Here is a 17,565-nt window from a genome sequence, read left to right on the forward strand (position 1 = left end):
CCCTTTATGAGGACTGAGGGGCTACAGGAAGCTTGGTTTTCTAAGTAGGGAGTTCCTCTCTGGAATCCCAGCCAAACTGCCGCCAATCAGTGGAGTTTCCTGGGACCAGGACATCCTCTAGGCCATGCCGCCAATCAGTGGGGTTTCCTGGGACCAGGACATCCTCCAGGTCATGCCGCCAATCAGTGGGGTTTCCTGGGACCAGGACATCCTCTAGGCCAGCTGTCAATCATGTGCTGCTTTTATTAGCATTGCCATCTGAACCATGTACTGTGTGGAAAATTATATCCAAACTCATTTCATGTTTAAAAAAAGTTTTCTTTCTCATTTTTATAAACATACATGTGGTATTTCTGCAAATCTGTTCCACCATGATGTTTCTATTACTATTATAATTGAAGCAGAATACCTTTATGAAATGATGCATTGATTTATAAAACTTAAGTCTTTTTTAGAGTTTTATACAGATAACAATTTTAATTAACTGATGTAATATTTTAAGAGAATCAATTTATAATTATCAAGGTATAATTAGTGCTTCCATTAGACATATACTATTACGTGTTTAAATCTGGTTTTGTTTTGGCCTGTGGAAAGATGTTTCAGTCACTAAGGGAGATCCTGAAACACACATTAAACAGACAGCCACCACAGCATGTGGTTGCAGTGTCAGTGCTAAGAAGTCTGGTCCCTGGGACTCCCTGCTAGCCTACCCCGCTACCCGGGTGAACCCCAGCCTAGGAGAGACTGAGAGGTAAGGTAGACAGCATTCCAGAGGAAAGGTGCCCGAGCTTGAGCTGCTGTCTACGGAAATACTTACACACATGTGCACCTGCACACACATGCACCTCTATACACGTATTTTAAAGGAACGAAGAAAATCATGTAAAAAAATACCATTGTAAGTACTCATGCTTGACTACACACACACACATTTCTATAAATAAGCATTTAACGATCTGCAAACGTGTGCTCCAGGCATTGCTCAGAGGAGTGTCTCCTCCTTTAGTTGTCAGGGTTATAGTTAACACGGTATTAAGATGGTTTCTACTGTGCGAACCTGGGACCCAGACCTTAGAGACTGTCTCTTGAGACGCCTGTGCCGACTGCAGGGCATGAGCCGCTGTCATCGCTGTCCTTGCCCCCTTTCTTTTGCCTGTGCTTCAATCTATAAAAAAATAAATTCCAGCTTTGTTTCAAAAACAGGAACTACTATTTCTGTCAGTAGTAGCCCCGCCGGGAATTTGAATGACGGGATAGACAGCAAGCCCACGACAAACTTGGCGGCACTTTTCAGTCACCAGTGTAGCAGTGTGCCCAGAAGTGACATAAGGGGATGACATTTCCCAGAAGAAAATGATGTGCTGAACCATTTCTAAAAGCCTGGTTGGCCAGCCCAGAGTGAAGTTATGAAATAGGTTCTGCTTCCGGGAGACTCTGGCTTTTAGGATGTCCCAGACGTGTGAAAAGGAGCTACGAGACTGTTGGTGAAATTCTTGGAGCACCTGGTTCCTAAGTGTTTGCCTGGCATTGGCATGGAACCCTGTGGAACCCCAACACAAATCAGTTATGCAGGAAAATGTTCTGGTTTGGGAGGTGAAGTGCAAAAGAAAATCCAGCTGATTTATTTAACCCGAGAAAATTCTCCTGTGCTATAGATCTTCCCGTTACAGGACATTAGGGAAAACATATCAGATTATTAATCTGTTTAATCTATTTATTTATTTATTCATTTGAGGGAAGGTTGCGCATGGAGATCAGAGGGTAGCTTGCAGAAATGGATTCTCGCTATGACATGAGTTCCAGGGGTCAAACTCAGGTCATCAGGCTTGGCGGCAGGTCCTTTAACCACTGAGCCATCTTGCTGGCCCCTGGAATATTTAGTATATATGTCATTTTCAAAGATTTCACTTTTTATAGACATCATGGGTGAGAATGTAGCAAGCCTCTGTTAACAGTTATAATTAGTTGCTATTTATTTGCTGAACAGTTTTGATGAATAAATAATCCTGATGTGATAAAATAATGTATCAATTTTTACTATCTGCAGCACACCAATGGCATGCTTTAAAATTAACCTCAATTTTCCTTAGCTTGTATGTGTGAAATCATTGAACTTCTCATTTAAACAGCTGTCCCTTTTTGGAGAGGGGTTTGCTGGAGATTAAGCCCAGGGCCCCATACATGCTGAGCGCACACTCTCCCACCAGGGTCCACCCACGGAATTTAGCAGCTGCCACAGTTAAAGATGAGCAGCGTAGCTTCATGTGGTGCATATAACCACCTCAGACTTTTACTTCTGCCTTCGGGTTCTTTTTCTGCCAAACTCTGTTTTATCAAATATCCTGAAGTCAATATTAAAGATTATGTATTTCATTTTAAAATAATGTTACCCTCTTCACATGCCACTTAAAACACAATAGTAATTCTTAGTATCTTCAAAACTCGAAGATTGCTCACTTTTCCTCAGGTGTCCTAAAAATGAAGGGTTTACTTTCTTTAAAGTTTTTTGTTAGGAAAATTCAGATGTAGCCTGAATATGTTATTTGGTTAGTGGATCTCAAATTTCTTTAACTCCATAGAGTTTCCTTTAGGTCCTTATGACTGTATTGGGGTCATTTTGTGACCTGTGGAGTATGCCGTACTCGCTTTAGATGACTGAGGCTTCCCTGTCCTCTGAGTTTCCAGGAAGGTGACAGTGACCTATACTTAGATCTACATGTAGATTTATATATGGTGGCCTGTCCTCTTCACTTATCTTCTGTTTGTGCATCTTACTCTACAGCATAGGCTATAGTCTTACTATACAGCACAGGCTACAGTCTTACTATACAACATAGGCTATAGTCTTACTATACAGCACAGGCTATAGTCTTACCCTACAGCACAGGCTATAGTCTTACCCTACAGCACAGGCTATAGTCTTACTCTACAGCATAGGCTATAGTCTTACTATACAGCATAGGCTAGCCTAGAACTCATTTTATAATTCGTTGGTTTCTATTGATGTGATAAAACATCATTACCAAAAACTACTTCGAAAGCAATAAGTTTATTTCAGCTTTCACTGTTTTTGGAGCGTGGGTGTCGTCCCAGGTATCCTGGAATTTGGCCTTGAACTCAAAAATCTATCTGTCCCCGCCCCTGGAGTGCTGGGGTTAAAGGCATGCACCTCCAGACCTGGCTCGAGGTTGAAACTCTTAGGCCACACTGAGGGAAGTCAAGGCAGGAACTCGAGACAGTAACCTGGAGGTAGGAGGAACTGAAGCAGAGGCCATGGAGAAAGCACCCCTATAGTTTGCACTCCTGGCTTGCTCAGCCTGTTTTCCTATGCGATCTAGGGACCACCCACCCAGGAATGGCACTGCCCACCATGAACTTTGATTATTAAGCAATGGGACCCTACATTAATCATCAGACAAGCTAATGCCCCACAGGCTTGTCTACAAGTCAGTCTGATAATGGGATTTTCTCCATGAGGTTCCCTTTCCTCAAATGACTCTAGCTTGTGTTACACTGACAGAAGACTGACTAGGTTAGTAGCTCAAGGCACCTTTGAACTAATGGTCATCCCACTTCGGCCTCCTTCATGCAAGAACCAGGCCTGCACATAGTGCTAAGGTGCTGTGACCATGGACTGGGGATACACGGCATCTGACTGTCTCCAATGTGGTGATCTTCATCTAAATCCTAAAATTCATAGGTACTGATATTTAAAGACACCAGCTCCCCCCATACACGTATCCTGGTCTAGGCACAACCTTACAACTTGCATAGGAACATTGTGACAAAGTTTAAGCTTGGATCCCACCATGTCTGCAACAATTCATTAAAGTCCATCCTGACATGTGGACGTGATCTTGGTGGGTCACTGCAGTTTGGTTTTGTGTTAAACTGTTCATCTTACACTGTGTGCACAGAGGAACCTTTTCTCAGTTGGGCAGGGAGCAGTCTCATAATTGGTATCATTTCTTTGCCTCAAATGCTATGATGTCCTCCCAGAAGGCAAGCAACACAAATACAAGGTGGATTCTTACATTGCCTTTTAGGATCGGGTCTACATTTGTGCTTAGCATTTTTGCTAAAACCAGGCACATGCGTTGAATGCTGAGCCAAGTGCTTCAGAGTGCCGAGAGAAAATCATTAGCCTCGGTGCTGTGCGTGGGCATTACATATGCATGTGGATGGACTGTTCTGGAATGCTGTCTCTGTTGAATTGCAGAGAGGTGCATTTGGCAGTGGCCCGCAGGTTTCTCGGGAAACGCATCCGTATTTGTACGTAGATGTCCACGGTGCTCTGAGTAGTGCTGAGGTGTCTGCCCTGTTCTTCCGTGCATTCTCTGCAGCCTGTGGACTCTGATCGCTGCCTCACATGCCTTCCCGACAGCTCCTAGCTGGTGCACTTCTCACCTTTTCTAGACAGCCAGGCCACGCCTGTTGGCATTTAGAGTGTATATATGGAAGCCGCTTTGGGAGTGAGGCTCCACTCTGATACGCACAATGTCTTTTCCAGCCAGCAGAGTTACCTCCATTGCAGTGGGGCTGGGTGGGAACCGGCTGAATGAGATGGTTGTCGCTGTCCTTCCTGACCAGAGCGAGGCAAGGACACCAGCGCAGTGTGCTCCTGTGTCAGGACTCTGCTCTGCTGTGGAGAGCCCAGGAAGCAGAGCTCTCATTTACTGATGCTCATTCTGCCTCTCCATTTTCTTTGCAGGGTATATGCCATGTACAATTCTGTCAAGGGGTCCTGCTCTGAGCCAGTCAGCTTCACCACCCACAGCTGTGCACCAGAGTGCCCCTTCCCTCCCAAGCTGGCGAACAGGAGCAGGAGTTCGCTCACCTTGCAGTGGAAGGTGAGTATAGGGCCAAGAACGCGCTCCGGCTCATGGGAGGCAGTCAGCGGCTGTTCCAGACAGCCCGCTTGCACGGGGACTCGGGTTCCTGTGTAATCGCCACGTGAACCCAGTTAGGTGTATCAGAAGTTGATGTTTGCGTGGCAGGCAGAGGCAAAGGAGGTGGAGGAAGCACCTGCAAGATCCAATATGAACATCTTCTCAGGAACTTGGTAGATCTCCCAGTGCATCCTGGGTGGTATAAATACCTCCGTTTCATCACTCTCCTACTAGAGTTCATTTCTACGGTCATTTGGAAACTTCAGCATGCAATGTGAAGGTTTACAGATAAAGTAGGTTTGAGTTCTTAGAGCTTCTTCCTAAGATGAAATACTTAATAGTTAAAGCTTCCCAGAATATATTGTGTTCTATACTCCATTAAGACTCGATTAATTTTCACTAATTAGTCATTAGCTCAATCAGGATTCCTATTTTTAACAGCCTGAACCATGTAGTAGCTCTCATAAAATACAGTATACTGTCTAAAAATAACCATTGCCTAGCAAGCGGTCTTAGGTGTGTTGCATCTTTAAAGTTAACCTGTTAATCACAGTTTCATGTTTCCAAGCAAACAGATCATTGCATCCTTTCCAGTCATTATTTCTCTGTCTTGATATCTTAAAATGTCGTTAGAAACTGTCAGGCGGATGGAGGTGATGGAGGACTATGGTCCAGAGAGTGGGGGTGAGAGGTTCCGGGAGAGAGAAGCGAGTGACAGCGTACATGTCGCCAGGCTTCTGTGTCCTGGTGTGTGTGGCCATGCGCTCATAGTCAGTGGCTGACATTGACTGTGTTGTTGGGACAAAGGCAAAATTGCAACTGGCTTAGACTCTGAACTTTTTTATTTTCCTTCCTGGCTTCCAGGGATAATCCAGGTCAGTGATTTCCCACCTTTTCAGAGTTTTAGCACCCGACAGCTCATCATGGTTGGTTAATTCCTTGGCAATTACATATCCATTTAAAAATGAGTTTACGTGAGTTAATAAAAATCTATCTTTTCCGAAGGAAAGATTTAGAATCTATTTCTTTTGAAAAAAAATATAAGCAATCTGAAGATCACCAGAGGGACCCTGGGGTCTTACAGGTTTAAAGCTGGGAATCACTGATACAGCTCTGCTCTGCTCGGGTGGTATTCGGGTCTCAGGTGGACCAGCAGCTCCCAGAGAGGTCACTTGGAGGCCAAAAATACCCTCTTCCATTCAGTTATTGGCAAACATAAGGTGGCTCTGGATTCAGCTCAGTGTCTAAGTGTTTAAGTGGCTGCCACCTGTTCTTTACTCCAGAAAGAAACTAAGAAAGCCAAAGAATTGGGTTCTCCTGAAAGTTTTGCCAGTTACTTAAAAGTTCACCTACATCCCTACCCTACCCTGCTGCCCAGACTCACCAGAGCTCAAAGCACCAGGTCCCAGCTCACAGCACTTACCTGCAAGCTGGTTCAGCAGGAAGGAGGGAGGGAGGGGAAGATGAGACCTTAGCCCTTCCAGAGCCCTGATGATAAAGTAGCAGCTGTCGTGTGCTGAGTGCTTCTTATAAACCTGGGTGTGCTCCTGGGTGATGTATGTGTAGTCTCCCAGTTACCCATCGTGGATCTTCAGTCTTGAAATGAAATTTCCGTGTTGATATTAAACAGATCACACCAGACTACTGGCAAGCAGACAGCTGGGCTGGGGTTCTGTCTGCAAGGGTGTGGTAGAGTTCATTGGGCCCACATCTCTCTCTCTCTCTCTCTCTTGAGAAAGAACCAAGCCCAAGCACATTTTTGAGACAAGATAGGCTCCTACTGTTTGCCTTTTATTTTGTCTGTTTTTTGAGGACTTTTACCCTGAGTGCTGCGATAACTCAGTGGTGTCACCCCTTCCAATAGCTCAGGCTCTGTAAAGTGCTCTTTCCCAGAAAGCTCTCATTGCCTTGTTGAACCTTGTCTTCCCAGTGACACCGCTATCAGCTCTCTTTTATGAGCACAGGAAATGACGGTGCCTGTTTTTGCTAACATGTGAAGGGCTAGTACTCTCTGGTAGTCTATCCAGAGGATGTAATCTCTCCTTTTGTGCGCGTGTGCTTGTGTGTGCATGTGTCTGTGTGTGTGTGTGCTTGTGTGTGTGCGTGTGTGTATGGCACACGTGTGTGCGGGGGGGAGGAGGTAGAGTGGGGATGGAGGTATTTAATTCTACGGCTGGTTCTCTAATCCTAAGTACCTAAAGGAAAAGTAGAACAAAACAAAAATCCAAAACTCTGAGGGGAAGTCACAGAATGGCAGGCGCGAGCGCTCCTGCCCCAGCTCCAAGCAGTGTCCTGAAGCACAGCAGTCTTTTGTCTCTTGCTACACTGAACCTAAAGTGACTCCTCAGAGTTTTGTCTTAGGGACGCAGGGTGCACGGTAGCATGTGCACGGTAGGGCAGGAGCATGGTAGGGGTGGGACTGGTTGCTTTACTGTCCCAGGAGGCCAGCTGGGGTTGAGCCCTCCTAAAGCTGAGCTGTACAAGTTAATAGGTAATACTGTCTACCAAGGCCCCGCGGCAGCTGCTGGTTCCTTCTCTGAGGGGATAGCATGGAGCCATGACAGCCACTGTCTTTGACCATGTTGCTCGCTTGTCTCTGAGCAGCTTTCTCCAATCTCATTTCATTATTTTCTTTTTTAGGCTCCAATTGACAATGGTTCAAAAATCACCAGCTACCTTTTAGAATGGGATGAGGTAAGCATCTTTCTACGTCCATCCATCCAAAATGCCATTTCAAAGATACTGGTCTTTCCTGAGGCGTGTCAGACAAAGGAAATGCCACATCAATACAGACATTTTGCTCAGGAGCTGCCGGCATGGAAAAGCAGTTAGATTGCAGCAGCACAGCGGAGCGTGCATTAAAATAAATCTACCTGCTCTATGCATGCAGTGCCACTGAAAGCCGAGGTCTTATCTATTCTGCATTAATTTGTAGTAGCATTGCTTGTCTTCTCCCCACTGCATGGGTGGTTTCGATAAGACAAAGCCTGCTGTTTGGGAAGCATGCTTTAGTTTCTTTCTTGTGTGACATGGTGGTCTTCCTTGTATCTGTCTGGGAGTGGAACAGCGCCTGCAGTCTCGTTCATGTCGTGCATGAGTCCCTGTGGATTAGACCATCGTGGACAGGGACAGTGCCCACGGCCTCTCTGTCCTCCAGACACCCAGAACCTCCTGCAGGAGAGTGTGCGTGGCCGCTTCTTGCCCCTGGCAGTTGGCCTAGGCCGTCTGTTCCTGTAGATCTGTCTCGGCTGCATTCATTCCATCCATCGTGCCTCAGTCTCCTTTGCTGTGGTTTGGGAAAGGGCCTAAGGACTTAAAAAATAGAAAATGTAAAAAAGAAGAAAGAGCGGGGGAGTAGTTGAAGTTAACTAGTCTTTGTGACTTGAATTCGAAGAGATTGAAAATGAATGTATGCATGAGCAAAAACATGACTTGTCAGGTGAGGACAACTTAAAAAGGGAACATTTTAGATGCATAAAATAGTTAGCGATGGCTTTTTGAAGTGACACACGGGATCTTCACTGCTTTCTGTCGGCTGTCTTTGCATTTGGGCTGCATCATAACAGCTTTGAGTAACCAAGGATAATTGCCATGGTGGCCATAGAACCTTACAAGTCCCTCATAGGTAGAGATAGGTGAAACCTCTGCCTTTCCAAAGATCTCCATTGTAAAGTGGTTTGAGCGGCCAATGGAATTCTGCGATAGCCCCGGGCTGTGTATATAACCCTGTATGTGCACCAGCAGAGACCCGGATGCTGTTCCTCAGGACCATCCATCCTGCTTCTAGAGAGAGGGCATCTCATGTGTTCGGTTCAACAATTAGGCTAAACTGGCTGGCCCTCCCCAGTCTCTGCCTCCCCAGTGCTGAGATCACAAGCTTGTGGCACTGGGATTTTACGTGGGTTCTGGGGATCAAACTCAGGTCTTCACGATGCTGTCAGCACTGTACCAGCTAAACCACCTCCTTATCCCCTGTGTGTGGCTCTTTGTCCCATGCTTTTTGCTGTTTGTCTTCTTGGGACGGTGACAATCTAAGGTCGGAAAACTCAGGAAAAATGAGTGGAAAAATCTCCTAGGTGGACCCCCAAAGGAGCCAGCGGTGGAAGGGCAGCTCCCTCCTTCCTGTAGGGTTGGTGCGCTCCCCACCGTGGACTGGTGGTCATGAGTTTACAGTGCTTAGCTGGGGTTTTTGCCCCTTCTCCTGAGTGGTCTCCTTTTTTCTCCCTCCTTCATCCTCTGCCCTCTTGATGTTTCTTTATCTCTCCTCTCCAACCATCCCACTCCTGCTGTTGTTGGCTCTGCTGACATCTGCTGGATACCAGGCTGCCCCCTACAGGCCAGCAAGGGCTCTCCTTGTGCTCGGTGGCTTCACGTTTGCCTCCTAAGGTGTCAGCCAGCCCCGGCAGCAGAGGATCACAGAGAGCACAGACTAGGAGGAGGACCTGTCCCAGCTTCATAGCAGGTGGCTCAACTTCTAGGCCTTCAGATACCCGGTCTGTGAGTGGCAGCAAGGACAGTCATCAGCTCGCAAGCTTCCGTGCTGTCAGTGTGGGTGGCTTGTGCTCTCCTTTTCTGATCAGAGTATTCGGGTATTGTTCTCAGTGTTATTCATGTACTCATTTACTACTTATTCATTCTTGGCGCATGCCCCTTCCTGCCTCCACATGGCAGACTGTGAGGGAAGAATGATGAGGAAGGTGGCCCCTCCTCCCTGGTAGCTGAGCAGGCTCCCAGGTGCTTCTCCTGTGTACTTCTGAGCATATGTAAATGATATGCAAATAAGGCCAACCTAGCCAAAGGCTCCACATTTTTTCAGCTAGTTGCCTCTTTGTTTTATACCCCATGTTTCTCCTACAGTCCACCTAAAAAGGTTGAAAAATGGTTTCTAGGAGTTCATGGCAGTGGGACTACATACAGTAGTAACTAGTTCATCCTGCCCAGTTTATCATTTTAGAAGTGAAATTTCTACCAAAATAATCTAGTACTGTTGTTTCTAAATGGGACCAGAGGATCAGTGGCCATCCTCGGAGTGGCTCGCTTGAGTTTGAATTCCCCATGCTGCCCAGGCCCTGGTTCCAAAGCTGATATTCAGAGAAGGAAAATGGCGTCTCACCTGCAGGAAGTGAAAACTTATGAAGCCCTGACTGCCCCTCTGAAACCTTCTGGAAGTTTCTAGAGCCAGTGCACCTGGTGCAGGGTTGTTTCTAGTCTCTGCCCTAGTACAGCATGGTGGTGTCAGAGACTGGGAGATGGCCATTGTGCTGCAGCCAGCCCTGCCTGCTCAGCCCTCCCAGGAAACATACCTCCCATCGCCTCTCCAGTGTCTGCCTCAGCCGCACACCCAGAGGCTTGACTGTCCAGGGACTGGAAGTAAACCTGTGTAGAGAAAAATTGTGGGGGATGGAGAGGAACAGATCACTGCCCAAGAATAAGATGGGTGAAAAATGTTGTTTAAAAAAAAAAAGGTCATGGGAGTAAGGTTGTTCTCTGCAGAGCCTGACAGTCTGAATCAGTCTCTGGACCTGACATGGTGGAGGGAGATAACACCTTCACGTGTCCTCTGACCTCCGTGTGCATGCCTTGCACACATGCACACACTTGGAGACACATGCCGAGGCAGTAAATAAATGTAAAAACGCTTTTTAAAGATGGATGAGTCCCAAGGTTGTGCTGAGGAAGCTCACTGGGCCAAGGGTGCTAACCTGGAAGGAAGGTGCTCCCCTCCGCATATGTACCATGTATCCTGGTGTCCTCTGGAGTCCCAGGCTTTAGCACTCAGCACAGCACGGCGGCCCCTGGAACCTAGATGGTCTAGGCAACTCCGTCTAGAATCTCCAATAAGGCGATGAGGAAACATTTGGAAGTATTGATTCCTGAAGTTCGGCTCTCAGGCCTCTCCACGAGGTCTTCTGGAATAAAGCCAGGCCTTGGGCACTGCACTGCAGGGGATGGGAAAACTCAGTGGGGACCCGAAGGGGACAGAGCAGCACCAGACAACTCTTATTCAAGCCTGTGGCCATTTCTTCCTCATAGAGTTCACTTGAAAAGTTACTTGTGGGCTTCAACAAAAGACTGGGTCATTTTTCTGCCCTAGTAACTAACTTGGTAGCTCCTCAGTTTTTAAATCCATGTGGAATAACCAACTATGAACATCTAAGAATGGAACCTTCTGGAATCCTTGTCTTCTCAGCCGTGAGATCAGTTTTTCGCTTGATGTGGGTTGGTTTTCATTATTTGAAGTAGTGTGGCTTTTCCTGACCAAACAAGGGTCCTGCAGCTGTGACTCATGTGACCTTTGGACTTTGAGAATTTGTCCCTGCCTGTTTGCAGATAAGTGTCCTGCCAGAGACCCAGCCAAGAAGGGTGTCTTAGGTGACCATTACTGTGACAAGAGGCCATGGCCAAAGCTTTTGGAAGGACAGGACTTATACCTCTGGGGCTTCCACATCACTGTTCATCATTGAAGGATCAGGACAGGAGCCAATGCAGAAACCAAGGAGTGCTGTTTACTGGCTTGCTCTTTGTGGCCTGCTCAGCCTGCTTTCTTTTAGAACCCAGGACCACCTGCCCAGGGATGGCACCCCCCACGATGGCACAACCCCCACCCCCACCCCCATAAATCACTGAGTCAGAAAATGCTCTACAGGTTTGCCTACAGCCTGATCTTACAGAGGCATTCTCTCGGTTGAGGCTTCCTCCTTTCAGATGACTCTAGCTTGTGCCAAGTTGACATAAAACTAGTCAGCACAAAGGTCTTAGAACTCAGAAGCACGGTTGAAAGGTGAGGAGCTCCCCACTCCCCGTTAGGATCTTGGCACCAGGGGCAGATTCTCTTTATTCGCTGCATGTGCAGAATGGGGCTATGGAGTGGGAAGCAGTAAGGAAGGTTCTGCCTGAAATCACAAATACCTCGATCCCTAACTCCTACTCTGTCCACTGTATCTGTCAAGCTTACTGCCAGCTGGAGGGCAGCCGTAGTAGCCTTGCCTGTGTGGCGGCCCAAGGCCAACCATCCTTCAGTTCAGGTAGCAGTTGTATAGACCACTCTGTCTCTCTCTGTGTCTCTATGTCTCTGTCTGCACACACATCATGTGTTTTGTAAACATGTGGAGGCCAGAGGTTGATGTCACATCTTTTCCTCCATCCTCTCCACCTTGTCTTTTGAACCACAAGCTCTCACTGAACTTTAGCAATCACCAGTTCAGCTACACTGGCCAGCATGCTCCCGGTAGCCTCTGGCTGCCACCCCCACAACACTGATGTTACAGGCACATCCGCCTCAGGTGCTGTAAGGCTGAGCTGTTCCCCAGCCACAGGCAACTGCTGCTTTTGTTAACTCACGCTGCTCCTTTCCTTCCCCGGTCCCTGGAACATTCTTAACACGTTTGCAGCAGTCCTCAAAGCCCTTGACTGTGCCAGGACCTGGAGAGGCGTGTAGCAAAGCCGTGTCAGCTTCTCTAAACCTAGGCACCTGATGACCACCCCTGCCTGTTTCAGGTAACCAAGCCTCTCCTGGGAAATGAATATGAAATGTAAGCTGTTTATTCAGTGTTTGCAGCCACGAGCCACCCCACCCCATTTCTTGTCTTGGAAAGGGCAGAGTGAGGTCTGGCGCTAGAAAATATATAAATCCACCCAGATGTGGAGTGTCCCCAGGTCCCCTTTATGAGCCCCACCTAGTATATAGCTTGCTGAGCACATCTCAAGCCAATATTTATCTTTGATGTTGCCTAGGGTCTGCCAGTACTGGAACAGCATCTAAATATAGATGCATAAGCAGACTAAACTATAGCATAGAACCTGGCAGTGGTTCATTCGGCCAGGGCAGCCTCACTTCTTTGATTTTCAGCTGCATTTCTAGCATATTAAACTAGCTCTTGCAGAGAGTGCCCACGTCTGCACCCGCGACATGGCCATGGTCAAAGTAGATGACACGCCAGCAGCTTCATGAACTGACTTAGCAGGCAGTCAGGCAACGTGGAAAGTAATGTCAGAAGGACAGTGGAGAGAGTTGATCCCACAACAGATCCAAGCACGTGGCCAGAGAGAGCTGGTTTATCATGGGGTCTAGCACCCTCATCTTAGCCATCCTTAGTTACGTGTGTTCGTACAGGCGTGTGTGGAGGCAGGCGTCACATTCCTCGGGCACTGTCTACCTCGTTTTGCTTTGTGTTTTTGAGACAAGTAGGACCGGCAACCCTGGGAATCTGTGTGTCTGTGTCCCCAGCCCTGGATTGCGAGCATGTGCCACCACACCCTTTTTTCTTACATGGATTCTGGGATACAGCTCAGGTCCTGCTGCTTCCACGGCAGGCGCTTTACCAAGTTAGCCATCCGCCCCCACTCTTGTGTGCCAAGAATGAAGATGCTGTGGAAAATAAACAGAGGACATTGCTAATCTATTAATTTCAAGGCAATTGAAAATACCAGCCAGCTTCATCTGCTGGTGCCAGTTCTGTTGAACATACTCGCTTCCAGCACTGGTGGTGCCAAGCTAACTGGGAATGTTAGCCAGGGCACCACAGCCCCCACAGTGTACAGAATTACTCTGGCAGGCAAACACGAGCCTGAATTAATTGGAATGCTCGTGAATTATGTGTGTAGAATTAGCCCAGAAGTGTTAAGTTCCTGAAGCAGGAGCCAACCCTTGTAGAAAGTCCATCTTCCCACATGCTAAAGACAGCTGCTCAGAGGATATTCAGCAGAGGAAAAACTACTTGAGAAAGTATTTTTTACTGTTTTCAATCTTTCTGTTACATTCTTTGACAAATTAACACAAACAGTTACATGCTGTTTTTAAACACATTTTAACTTTAATTTTAATTTAATTTTAGTCAGGTCCTAGAAACAGCATCAAGTACTTTTTTGTGTGCCTCCCTGCTAGCTTCCAGGCAAGCCGACCCTCCTGTAAAGTGGCTTTTCTCCTGGACCCCTTGTCACTGTGTGCTCTCAGCTACCGGAAGCCGGCTCAGGAGCCGAGGTCCTGGGAAAAGCTGTTTTATTTGTGCTCAAGCCTTGGAATTGCATGCTAACAAGTTTTAACCCAGGGACTGGGAATGTGGCTCAGTAGTGCAATGTTGTCTGTTATGCCAGGGCCTTCTGGTTCCACCCTCAGGACTAAAAAAAAAAAAAGTGCAAGAGTTTTATTTGGTCTAAATTGTAATTCTATAGCTGAAGTAAATGGCATTGCTGCAGGGGCAGTTTGGGTTAATCATTGTTGTCTAGGAGTTTGATGATGATTTCAGCATCTGCAGTAACTTGGGGGGCATCTTAAAGGTCCTTTATTGGATGGCTTTGCATGTCCACGAGGCTGTAAAAAGCAGAACCCCTGTTAGGTGAGGGCGTGTGGTCTTCTGCAAGCAAGGGATATCAGTAAAAGTTTGCTGGAATTAGACAAGGGCCATCAAATGAATGAGTATGAGCTGTAGAACAGGTGACCACAACAGTGGCTTACAGTGATCAGTTTTCAGTTATTTGGTTGTTTCTGAGACAGAGATTCCTGTGTCCCAAGCTGGCCTCAACTTTGTTTTGTAGACTAGTTTGTCTTTAAACTCCCGATACCCTGCCTTTTCCTCTATGTGCAGGGATTACAGATGTGTGGGATTGCCCCGTTTCCGTGATGCTGGGTATCAAACCCAGGTCTCTGCGTGCTAGGAGAGCACTCTGCCAGAAGACCGCATCCCAGCCCTACTGCCTCTTGCCTGTGTTCATGGATCCTGGAGTAAGGATTGGACTGAACTCACGGATGGGCAGTCAGCTCTGTGGAATCCTGAGGTGCAGCTGGGAGGGCTCTTTGGCTGAGTGGGAGTCCCCTGAGCTACTTGGTTCTCTGGTGCAGAGGCCATTAATGGACTTAGGATTCCTCGCAGCATGGATTACAAAGTGAATGTCCTTACAAAGAGGCCGATGCTTCATTTGTCACCATTCCGGAAGCTGTGTGTGTCCCTCCTTTACCTTGGTTCTAAGAGACACATGCCCCTGTGCTGTGAAGCCTGAAGAACGACCTTATTTTTCCACAGATAGAGCATAAAAGGTCCTTTGTGACATAGGCTTCTCTTGACTGCTTTAGTCCTGACAGACACCTCCAGATGCCCAGGCACTGTGCCCTCAGGCTGTCAAATACAACATCACAGACTTTTGAACACAAAGTGGTTTTTTCTACTCCTTTTCTGTTGTGTGTCCAGACGAGAAAGAAGAACGGGAGAAACAGGTATCAGAAATGTAGTCAGAGAACACAGGAGGCAGAGAGGCACCCCGTGCAAGTCCCAGGCCAGCCGGAACTCTGAAGTGAGACCCTGTTACAGTGACAGAGACAAGCAGAGACAGACCGAGGGGGGGGGGATTTGGTAAGAGAGCAGGATAAGACCCTCAGCGCAGCCCAACAAGCTGGAAGAGCGTGCCCCTGGTTCTTCTCCACCCCAGGAAGAAAGACGCTGTGCCTGCTCTCTGGGGATGTCAGACCCCACCCCTGAGTGTCTACTGCTCCTGAGAAGCAGATCCCATGTCCCATTTCTCGGGTGACTCACCACAGTTCAGCAAAGCGTTTCCTTGGGGTGGGGGTAAATTACTTTTCCAAAACTATAAACTTACTTCATAACCAACTTTAATTTTTCACTGTAGATTAGAAAGATAGAAATATTTAAATAGGCACTAAAGGGCTAAGAGAAAAATGTAGTCTAATTCTCAGAATCTCTCCTTCAAATGTCACTTAACATGAAGTATATAGTAAGACATCTGAACTCCCTGGGGAAAAGGTCCCTGTCCCTAGAGTGCCCATCCCGTCCTCAAAGTTTGCAGATGTAGGTCCTGCTCTGCTGTGTGTCCACACAGGCGCCTCCCTGAACTCCCTTCTCTCGCACTTACCCATGCTTGAACACTTTCCCAGGCCAGAGAAAGCTGCCTGTGATTGCCATTCCTCTGAGAGCAGGACTCCAGAGAGTTACAAGCAGCCAAATGGGATACAGGGGGGTGGGAGGGTCACATGCTGTCCGTGGGGGTTCAGTTCTGTTAGAAGGCTATTCTCCCTGAAGATGGTGGACTCCTTTAGAATGTGGATAAAAAGAAGCAATTGCTTGCCCAGTTCAGATGAAGTGTTCAGCCTAGGCCGATTGAACCATAGCCAAACTGTGATGGTGACCAGGCTTCCAGAAACACAATGGAGGGTTGAAGGAGTGAACTGAGTGGCATTTTCTTCTAAAAGAAGAGGGAAAAGGAACAGGGATGGGATCTCAGGAATGGGAAGGTCTGAAGATGCTGTGAACACAAGCCAGCTGGCTGGTGAGTCCAAGTCCTTTTCCTCGAGAGCAGTTTTGACCAGGAGCTTGTGGGGCGGGGACAGCATCTGGGCCCTGCTCAGAAAGTAGCTCCAAGAGTGATGAGCTGGTACCACTGGGCTACAAGGGGGTAGGGATCATGAAGCCTGGAGAAGGAAGCGGCCCGAGATTGGAAGTGAAACACCTCAAGGCTGGTCTGCACCCAGTTTGCTCTCAAGATGGTCTCACATTCTAGTAAAGATTAACGCTGCCCTGGAATGAACTCAGGGTGAGCTGTGGAAACACGCATCGCTGCATGCCACAGTTTATGAACGGAAGCAAGCCAGTGAGCCCTGAAAGGCAGCCTTTCTTTGGGACTCACAGGCTCTGGCAGCGCAGTCAGGTCAGACCATGGCAGGGGTTACTTCAGTTCATGTCGAAGTAAGTTAGTAGCCTGGTAGCCAGGTCTGCCTCAAAATGACCAAGGGCATGAGCTTGGCTACTCTTACTCATTTCTCCAACTGGAATAAACTTGTCATTCATTTTCTACCAAGGACAGCACAGAGCCTGCCTTCCAGTCTGCTGCTCCAGACTGCATGTGTTCATCATACCTGGTTCACCAAGCTGCAGTCCTGCTGCTGCTGGGGACCTGACTCTCTGTGCACCACACCATGGAGAACCCAGAGGGGTGACCGATCAGAGCTAGGCCTGGCCACAGCTCTTCTGCCTATTGTTGACCAGATTATTGATGAGAGCAGGCCTGAAATACCTAGGGATAGTATCCATTCCTGTTAAGGCCATCGTAGCAGAGAACTTTGCAATGGCTGACTTCAGTTATGGGGGAAAAGTTGCTTGGGTAAGAAGGTTAAATGCTTGCTATGTAAGCATAAGTACCTGAATCCAGCTCCCCACATGTAAAAGCCATGATGTACACAGCCCCAAAGGTAGGGAGGCAGTGAGCCTAGCCAAGCCAGTGAGGTCCAGACCCAGTGAGAAACTGTCTTTAAGGGGGTGGACAGTGCCCAAGGATAACACCCCAGATTGTACTCCAGCTCTGTACTCACATTCAGATATGTGCAGCTGTACATACATGCACACAAACACAGAGTTTTCTAGGTGAAACATCTCAGCAAACCTATGGTACTTTAGTTAGGTTTTGTTAGAAGTGAGAACATGCCATAGCTTCTCTCTCTCTCTCTCTCTCTCTCTCTCTCTCTCTCCTTTTTTCCCCTCTCCCCCTCTACCTCCCTCCCTCTCTTTCTTCTCTCCTCTCTCTCTTTCAGAATCCTATTAAATCTAAAAGCCATGATCTACACAATGTGAACCTTTACTGACAGGGACAGTTTTTATGGATTTAATTTCTGATTTTAAAAAATCATGAGCATTTATATTGTCCTTCCTGTCAGTTTGTAGGAATTTTT

At 47.3% G+C, this 17,565-nt stretch overlaps 1 protein-coding gene across 4 annotated transcripts in view; it reads left to right on the plus strand.

The window, feature by feature from the left end:
- Positions 1-17,565, plus strand: part of Fndc3b (fibronectin type III domain containing 3B) — a 288,258-nt gene that overhangs the window by 216,736 nt on the left and 53,957 nt on the right. For all 4 annotated transcript variants that reach the window (XM_041659165.1, XM_041659169.1, XM_041659167.1 and 1 more), the window contains exons 10-11: positions 4,715-4,853; positions 7,533-7,586. In XM_041659165.1, coding sequence (XP_041515099.1) covers positions 4,715-4,853; positions 7,533-7,586 — 193 coding nt within the window. The remainder of the gene's footprint in view (positions 1-4,714; positions 4,854-7,532; positions 7,587-17,565) is intronic.

This window comes from Microtus oregoni, unplaced genomic scaffold (genome assembly GCF_018167655.1).
Source record: "Microtus oregoni isolate MIOR12 unplaced genomic scaffold, Mior012 000010F_ref0000083, whole genome shotgun sequence".
NCBI classification, from domain to species: domain Eukaryota; kingdom Metazoa; phylum Chordata; class Mammalia; order Rodentia; family Cricetidae; genus Microtus; species Microtus oregoni.